Raw genomic sequence first — 10,000 nt, 5'->3', positions numbered from 1 at the left:
GGAAAACACAAAAGAGAAACAAAAAATCAATACTTTCATCATTCAAGCAACAAAATGAAAGATTAAAACAAGGAACAAGGATAAAGAATAAGAATAAAAACCATTCCTATTCATTATCACTGTAAAAACACTAAACATCATGAAACCAGAAACACAAGAGATAACCAAACTAAAATGAACCAAACACCTTTTAACCGCGGTAATACGAGTAGCGCCAGGCAGCAACAGTCAATGTAAGCGGGAACAAAGGAAGATGAAGTATTTTTTTTTACCTGGCCGCGAACCCACTGCCAGCACGTCCCCTCCGGATACATGGCTGTCTGAGGGGGGAGGGGGCTGCGTGACGGGCCAGACGGGACTCACTTATTAGGCCCCAGGAAGTCCACCAGCCGTCATGGGGTAGGGAGAGAAGGTGAAGGATTCCAGGGCCGCCCACCACAACCTGTCCCCGCCCCTCACCTGCCAGGATGGGGATGGGAGGAGGAGAGGTGGTTGCTAGCCCTGGTTCAAAGTTTCTAGCGTGTGAGTCCTAATAGAGGCATTTTAGATATGTAGTGAAGTAATTGTAACGGATATATTTGGATAGTAAAATGGATGGTAAGGTTTCAAAATGCATATAAGGAAGTAATAAGGACAATTATTGATACTATAGTGAAGAGTAAGGTAACAAAATACATATAGAGAAGTGTTAAATATTATTACCTAGTAGATTATGAAGTGTAAGATTTCAAAGTGGTTACAAAAAAGAATTTGATATGGTTCTAGCAAAGTATAGATGAAAGGTAACATTTTTTGTTACTTATAGAAACATATAGAAAGTAAAAGCATATAAGATGTAAGAGAGGGTAAGATTTCAGGGAATAGAGTAAGACTTAAGAATGACTATGAGTAGAAATATTGAAATCTTTGGCATTTAAAGTTAAAAGTGGATATGTAAGAGCGGGCGTAAGATTTCAAGATTTGCAAAAAGTACTAAGCACACTGCAAAGGTAAAGATCGAATAAGAAACAAGCAATACATAATAAACATCAAATGAAACGAGCCTTCTTATATTTGAGCTATGCAAAGAGAAGTATTATATATTTTAGCATAGAATATTAAGAGTTCAGATTACTTGAAGAACGAGCACTACATAACACAAAAAAGATCAAATAAAAGGCCTGCTCAAATCAATCTTGAACTTCGTATATGGAAATAACACACAATATTGCATAGTATATACAAGAAAATAAAGATCCAGTGAACAGTGTGGAATGATTTAGATCATAGTATAAACAAATAACACATCTTCTATACCAAAATAATAAGAGACAATTTTGCATAGTATAAGAAGAAAACTACAATCAAATAAATAGTCTTGGGATTATTTGGCTATTGCTAAAGACAAACAACAAACATTTTCTGTAGTAAGAGTAATAAGAACACCCGAACAACACTGAATAATGGAGGTACTTTAATATAGCAGGTTAAGACTTAGCATGAATTGACCCTTTTACTGCTCGCCATTTCCCCACAATCCCTTACAAATTTTCATACACTTTCTTATACGTACTAAATCATTTGCATTGTTCCTGTGGCTTAGAGGATGCAAATTTAATCTTTTATTTCCACTTCAGTCTAACTCTGCCCGTGTAAACTAGATTTTTTATAAGTCAGAGATGCCAAAAGACGAACACAGCAGTAAATGGGTTAAGAACAAGCATTAGTTACTGAGTTCTTCACCCCATGAGCTGGATGGAGAAGTGTAAAAAGAACTCCAGTAGAAAACAACAGCAGGAATATTAGAAGCCTGCCAGTGTTTTGTTCTTTGTTTTTTTTTCTTTTTTGTTTTATTCGGATTGTTTGTAGTTTATTGACTATGTATTGGTTTATGAAGTTGATGAGCCTCGTATTTTTTTTGCCAAGAGTTTGTTTTTATGATAATTTTTACTTCGTACCCTTTGTAGTTCACCGGATTTTTTAAGTTACCTCAATTGATTCTTTCTTTGAGATTCTTTGTAGTTCATTAATATTGCAAAATTGCTAACTTTGATTAAGACAGCCAAACTAATATATCCTAGTTATATATCCACAGTAGTAAATTGATTTAGTGAAGTCAGGAAAGTTGATTAACATACATACAATAATTCTTAGTCTCGCATTTCCCTCACGCTACACAAACACTTCATCGACACAAACACACTTCTGAGGTCACGTCAGTTTGCACCTTTAACCTCTCAGCTTCCCCAGGCTCGACTTAGGCTGCTAGAATTGCTATGTCCTACGGCACCACGTGTTCATTTTACACTGTTTACTCTTGCACCCACTGGAAGCACCGCCACAAGCAGTCTGACTTAGTATTTCGCATTCATTTGATTTTCTACGGTAGTTTCAATATATGTCACCCTTCAGCGACATCACGTCACCTTCAAATTTTAGATTTGGGCATCTTAAGAGTTATTCTCACCATGTATATAAATGAAGTGAGTTATATATATATATATATATATATATATATATATATATATATATATATATATATATATATATATATATATATATATATATATATATATATATATATATATATATATATATTTTTTTTTTTTGTGTATAGGTCCACATGATCTGTGTATAGGTCTTAGCTTCACTCTCTCTCTCTCTCTCTCTCTCTCTCTCTCTCTCTCTCTCTCTCTCTCTCTCTCTCTCTCTCTCTCTCTCTCTCTCTCTCTCTCTCTCTCTCTCTCTCTCTCTCTCTCTCTCTCTCTCTCTCTCTCTCTCTCTCTCTCTCTCTCTCTCTCTCTCTCTCTCTCTCTAATTGCTTCCATGCTTCCATGGTGACACAATTTCAGACTAAATGTGTTTTCTCGTGTCTGTCATCGCGCGTTTCCCTGTCTTAATTACACACAATACATCCTTTTTCTCTTTTTCGTTTCTTTGTCTCTCATTTCAAAAGTCACGTTTCCTTTAATTCACCATTTCTGCGAGGGAATTTCCTCTCCTCAAGTTTTAAAACTCTTGCAGGCGAAGATGAATGACCTGAAAATGAAAGATGTAGCAATTTCAAAAAGTCGTGTAGCTTTACTTTTTTTGTTTGTTCTCCACTTAGAATTACGTAATCAAATTTGTTTCATGACTGAAATATGTAAATAGTTATAGACACCCTGGTATTTCCCAAGGACCTTCTAACACCTGAAAACAAATGTCGTTCTTTGTCAGGTACAGAATAAATCCATTTTTCCTTCTTTGAACTCCGAGAAACCAACACAGTCAAATAATTATAATCATGGGATATTTTAACACCTATGAAAATATAACTTCCATGATACTTGCAGTTAGAATTAATTAATCTGGACGCAATAAATTTGAATATGTAACAGCAATAACTGGGGCAGTGCAAGAATATTTATGCAGCCTTCAAACACTCCAAAAACCAAATTCTCTTTATCCGCGGAGATGAGAGAATTAATCCGTGTTATTCCGTGCATGTGTGGGGCGAGGAGAGCACTGAACTACCGCCAGGGAGAGAAGAGGACACTGGACAAACAGGTCTTTGCCCTGACATGGAAATAATTTCCTCTCGCCTCATAAACTTCCACTTAAGCCCACAGATTCAATGCGATTACAGGTATGGCGTAATATTTGCATGGTGTCTGTTTGTTCGTACATGTAACGATGTTGATGTTGGTTGATGTGTGTAAAGTTGTCCGAAGTGTTGATGTAGTCTAGAAAGGTTAAATGTCAATAGCAGAATTCGGAAATTGACTAACTAATGGATTTCGAGGTTTCTCTCTCTCTCTCTCTCTCTCTCTCTCTCTCTCTCTCTCTCTCTCTCTCTCTCTCTCTCTCTCTCTCTCTCTCTCTCTCTCAGGACGCTTTTTTTTATGTATACACTTTTTTTTCTCCCTTATCTGGTTTTCCTGATGAATAAAAAATTTTCACGCAAAACATTTCATTAGTCCATATATTCGTTTTTATTCGATTTTATGCTCAGGTGATATCCCAAAAAACTACCAGCGACAACTATGCACCCTTGTTCATTATTACCAAACTTTATTTTTTTCATTATCTTCGCCTGCGAGTAAAAACGAGATCAGTTAGACCCGGTGTGATTCAAGGGAGGTTGGGCTCTGTTCTTGTCACTGCCAATGTTCGCCTCAGAAAACAATATTACCAATTATAAGGAACACGTACACACTGATTTGTTATTCTGTGTTATCCCTATTATGTTTCGTGTTTTCTCTCTCTCTCTCTCTCTCTCTCTCTCTCTCTCTCTCTCTCTCTCTCTCTCTCTCTCTCTCTCTCTCTCTCTCTCTCTCTCTCTCTGTAGTGTCTGTCTCGTGACTCGTCATTCTTGTAAAAGACAAATATGTTAAAGGAGAGAAGACAATGTGTGTGTGTGTGTGTGTGTGTGTGTGTGTGTGTGTGTGTGTGTGTGTGTGTGTGTGTGTGTGTGTGTGTGTGTGTGTGTGTGTGTTTTGGAACGTATTAATCTGTATGGAAATGGAGCTCTTTCTGTATAACTATTCCAATGTTTCCCTATCCATTTTATCTATACACATACTGGCTTTTTTTTTTCCTTTGGTTTCCTTTCCTTTGATCTTTGAAAACAGTTCTAACAGTTCTCACGAGAGTCTAAGCTATTCAAAACTATTTAACCAACCCTCACGTCCCTTCTATAAGTATACAACCAACCACACTCACTCTCTTTCCACTTTAGATTGCCTTCCGGTACCACCACCACCACCACCCACTCCCGCCATCATCTGTCCACATCAACAACACTTCCCTCTATCAATCTGCCTGTCTGTGGTCCGATTTGTGTCCCGTCCATGTCCCCTTCTCTCTTTAACCGCCCACAGCCATGCACGCCCACAGCACACCCACTCTAATCCATCTAGCACATGTTACATAGCTCTCTCTGGCTTATCCATCTTATATCCGTACCTTGTTTCCAGCCATAAATGTTTCTTCTTTCATAACAATAAGTTTAATCGCTTCCACTTCCTCTTACCTTCAAAAATTCTTACTCTTTGTTACCGTTCTCCTCCCACACGTGATAATAGTATGTACGTTTATAATATCCTTCGTCTCTGAGATAGCAAATGTGGGCGTATCTGTTTTACCGGAGAGTTGTAGCGGATTTCTCATCTATTCGTGTTATTTAATCGTTATGAAACAAGGTACTCTCTCTCTCTCTCTCTCTCTCTCTCTCTCTCTCTCTCTCTCTCTCTCTCTCTCTCTCTGACATGTTTACTGCTCCTGTTTCTTATTTCTTTTTTTTACCTCTGCCACGGGAAATGAAGCTTCGAGATTGGTCGAGCAAGAATTCGAGTGAAGCGTAAGGCTTGAGTTGTTTATTATCAGGTGTAAGGGAATTTTGATCATCGTCCGAGAATGTCTGCTGATACGGAAACTTTTTTGCTGCTCTAGTGGTGAAATATAATGATAAAGTGGTGGTGCAGGTTGAGGAGAGGTGGACGTCTAGGTAGTGATGGTGATTGACAAGAAGGAAAAGGAAGAGGAAGAGGAAGTTATGGTCGTGGTTGTAGAGGAGAAAAGGAGGTGGTGGAGGTGGTGTAAAGTGGTAAATAAGGAAGATGTGAGGAGGAAGACAGGAGGAGGAGGAGGAGGAGCAGTAGGGAGGAGAAGAGGAAATTGATTGTAATGATTAAAAGAATTAAGAATTAGAACGTAGAAGAACAAAATCAAGAAAGAAATAATTTTGAAACTAGTAGTATAGTAACAGTGGTTGTAGTAGTAGTAGTAGTAGTAGTAGTAGTAGTAGTAGTAGTAGTAGTAGTAACAACAGTGGTAGTAGTAGTAGTAGTAGTAGTAGTAGTAGTAGTAGAGCTGGTGGTAAAAGTAGTAGTTGCACTAATAGTAATCGTACATGATCATACCCAGACAAAGACTCATTTTTCAATATATATGAGGACAGGTGTGTAGCAAGTAACCATATTTGTTTTTTTATTGAAACATAAGAAATAATAATAATGATGATGATGATAATAATAATAATAATAATAATAATAATAATAATAATAATAATAATAATAATAATAATACCAATAATAACAAAAAGGACGTTAAAAAAAAATTGTAACAACACATGCACTAACTCTGTCAACCAATATGAGGACAGTCAGTATTAATCTCCCCATTGCCTGCTCCTTGACTGCATTACATCTATGAACTTGGCTCATTAGAAGGAAGAGGAGCTGCCTTGCTGGGAGGAAGGAAACCTGAGTCTAGTGAGGAGGCGGCGTGTTAGAAGAGAGAAGGCAGGGAATGGGTTGAGGGAGGCTAATGGGGAAGAAAAGGGGTGAGGGTAGTGAGCAAGCGAGGGATCTAATGGGTGAGGTACTGTAGAAGAGAAGTTTGTGAATGGAGAGAGAGTGAGTGAGGTGTGTTATTTGTGTGTATCTGTGCATGTGTGCGTGTGTATGTGTGTTGTGTGTGCATGTGACAGCTCCAGAGGGCGAGTGAAAATAAGGAAAAGAATTGAGATATTTCAACCATTCGTGTCTTCATTAAATTAGTTACTCAGGCAAAATGTTGATGTCCTTCATATTCATGCTACAATGGAGGTTACTGACAAAGGGAGTGGGTGTGTGGGGTGTGTGAGAGCGAGAGAGGTGACTGTGTGGGTGTGTAAGGTATGGGAAGGTAGCTGTGTGTGTGTGTGTGTGTGTGTGTGTGTGTGTGTGTGTGTGGATGGGTAGGTGTAGATATGTGAAGGTAGGAGTAGTGTTTGGGGAGAGGAGTGAAAGTAAGGGAGATGTGTCTGTGTGTGTGAGGATGGAGAGGTGTGTTTGGTGGGAAGGCTGAGGATTGGAAGATGTGTGTGGTTGTGTGAAAGGTGGGGGAGGTGTATGTTGGTGTGTAAGGGCAGGGAAGTGTGTGTGGTGAGGCGATGTGGAATGGGTGAAGTGTGTGTGAGTATGTGAGGGCGTGGAGGTGTGTGTCGGTGTGTGAGGGAAGTATGAGGGCGGGGAAGGTGTGTCAGTGTGTTGGTGACTGAGGGAAGAGAAGACAACGAGGAGAAAGGCTTGGATATGTTAATAGACTTTTGGTTATAGTGGTTTGGAATGAGTAGGAGTGAAATGAGTGTAAAAAAGAAATGATACAAAAATTAATAAAATGACATTAAGAACAAGTCACTGATGATGGTAGTGGTAATGGTAGTTGAACTGATCCTTTCAATCTACCACCTTTACTAGTGATTTTCAAGGCAAGGTGATTGAAATATTTTTTTGATCCTCTTTCCTTCAAGTGTCAGAAATTAAAAATCACTTCAGAATAGAGAAGCGACAAAATTTGTATCTGATTTTTATAAAGTAATAAAGTAAAGTCGTAGGAAAGTTTGTCCCCTTTTTGAAAATGGGTTATACGGGTAATCTTCTTCCCCCTCCTCCTCCTCCTCTTCTTCTTCTTCTTCTTCTTCTTCTTCTTCTTCTTCTTCTTCTTCTTCTTCTTCTTCTTCTTCTTCTTCTTCTTCTTCTTCTTCTTCTTCTTCTTCTTCTTCTTCTTCTTCTTCTTCTTCTTCTTCTTCTTCTTCTTCTTTTTTTGACATTTCCATTTTCATATAAAGTAGCATTTTTTGGTATCGTATGGGAACCGTTACCCATCCCAAGTGAATCATTCTTACCCTCGAACATTGGCCAGAATAATAATTGTCTTAGATATCCAGAATATATCCTTACATTCTCAAATAACTGAAATAGCTTTAATTTGAACATATTTCATCTTGTATTCAATATTTCTGTCCTGGCATTGAAGAGGTCGCGTGCAGTAATACCGGCCTCGTGTCTCTTGGTGGCTCAAAGGTAGCCCCTGATTTCGTCTGCAAACTACAAGCAATGTCCGGCTGGCGCTTTGACGTTTTGCTTTGTTCAGGGCCTAGGACTTGCATGTCAGGGTAACTGGCTCGCAGATTGTATTTTTAATTGCATTTTAAAAGTACTCTCGTATTTCTTTATTTTTATCATTATTATTAGACATCCTTAAATTTCGCCTAAATGTAAATGTGATGGTATAGGTGTTGGGAGGGAGAATTTTCAACGGTTCATTGCACTCCCTCATGTTTATGTTATTTTTATATCCTGCAGTTGTCAGTAAACCAGAGACCATTTAACTAGTTAATTGCTTCATGTTTTTGGTACAACTCTGGGATATCATAAATCATGCAACAGAAAAAGTAACTATCTTTTTTCTACGTACCTCTTTGCCATTATCACTTTTGTATATTAAGAAACATTATCACGGTTGAATGAAATCTTCAGTAATTATTAAAGTATTTTATTATTTATTTCTTGGTTAACTTCCATCTTGCATTAAAATAAACAGCCCGAATGAATGAGAAGAAATAGTTGACGATTACTGAAGATTTGTTATGTAACTTTTAGCAAGTATCATTTGGCATTTAAAGAAAACATAATACGGAAGAATGAGTGACAATTGACATTTACAAAAGGTCATATAATTAAACCATCCAGTCTAAAGCTTATCATTAATCTCTCTTTATTTTAGTGTGTATCCTAAATCTCTCTCTCTCTCTCTCTCTCTCTCTCTCTCTCTCTCTCTCTCTCTCTCTCTCTCTCTCTCTCAACTGTTCTATTCTCGCACACTTCGGAAGCAGAACGTTGTGTAATGTAAAATAACACTCGATATTTTTACTAAAGTGAGATCCTGTTCATTCCAACCGTAAATAGTCGTCGCGTAATTAAAAGAGGATAAATACACGTAAATGCACACAAATACAGGAATAAAAAGCGAGGTTGTTGCAGTCGACTTTCTCATCCACATGCTATATACAAACGTTCGCTGTAGCCAACGTTTGTTTAATTTGTTCACTCGCCGTCTTCTCTCTCTCTCTCTCTCTCTCTCTCTCTCTCTCTCTCTCTCTCTCTCTCTCTCTCTCTCTCTCTCTCTCTCTCTCTCCCTTCAATATATTGGTAAGCGTTTCCATGTTTGTTGGGCGATCCATCTGAGGGGAGACTGAGATATTACTTCAATACGATTTCTTTTTTTTTTTTTTTTACAAACCTTTATTTTTTTTTTTTTTTTTTTAGCTCGCCTCACATTTAATGGAACGAGTCATTTTCCGTAGTCTTCTTTTTTTTTTTTCATCCTGTCTCTCTGTGTCTCTCTTTTTCAATCATCCGAAGTGACGTGTATGTATAGTCCATTTTATATGTACTACTTTACTCCGTGTGTGTGTGTGTGTGTGCGCCCCAGTGTGCCACAGTGATGCAGGTATATTGAACATCTTTTTCGCTTTTTCCTTTCTTGTTTTTCATCACCATCATTGTTAAAACCATTATCACTTTCCTTCTTCTTTTTCTTATTATTATTATTATTATTATTATTATTATTATTATTATTATTATTATTATTATTATTATTATTATTATTATTATTATTATTATCATTATTATTATTATTATTATTTTTCTTCTTCTTCTTCTTCTTCTTCTTCTTCTTCTTCTTCTTCTTCTTCTTCTTCTTCTTCTTCTTCTTCTTCTTCTTACTTTTTTTATAGTTTCCTCCAAAAGAACGGCTTCATTTCCTCTTTTAAGAATTTCTTTTCACAAATATTTCTATAATTAGCAAAACCTTCCTCGCTACATACTATTTTCCATTACCTCTTTCCTCTTGCTTTATTTTTCGGGTTCAGAAGGGCAACTCCATCTTCTCCAGTTAATATTTTGCTGCATATACTTATCAATTATTTTTATGTAATTAGCGAAACTTTCCTCACGGCATAGTTGTATTTTTCTCGACATTTCAATATCCAGGTGGACGAATACAACGAATTCTTTCAAAAGCAGGTATGATTTTTTTTTTTTTTATCTGCAGAGTCTCGCACACATTTCATGGATATATTAACGAACCCAACCATTTCCAGCAGGCCAATTTCCCTCATTCCTTCTAAAACTCTCTTCCTCTTCCTCTTGACTTGACTTTTCACCACTGCAATTTAAACTTAGATTAAAAAATTACCCCGAATCATTATTTC

At 37.3% G+C, this 10,000-nt stretch overlaps 1 protein-coding gene across 1 annotated transcript in view; it reads right to left on the bottom strand.

Annotated features, from left to right (window-relative positions):
- Nucleotides 1-10,000, bottom strand: part of LOC123515687 (ras-related protein Rap-2a-like) — an 87,281-nt gene that overhangs the window by 50,882 nt on the left and 26,399 nt on the right. Inside the window, 1 exon segment of the mRNA XM_045274513.1 lies at nt 273-459. Coding sequence (XP_045130448.1) covers nt 273-314 — 42 coding nt within the window. The 5' untranslated portion in view covers nt 315-459.

The sequence above is a fragment of the Portunus trituberculatus genome, chromosome 39, assembly GCF_017591435.1.
Source record: "Portunus trituberculatus isolate SZX2019 chromosome 39, ASM1759143v1, whole genome shotgun sequence".
Lineage (NCBI taxonomy): Eukaryota > Metazoa > Arthropoda > Malacostraca > Decapoda > Portunidae > Portunus > Portunus trituberculatus.
This window is presented reverse-complemented; position numbering and strand designations above follow the sequence as displayed.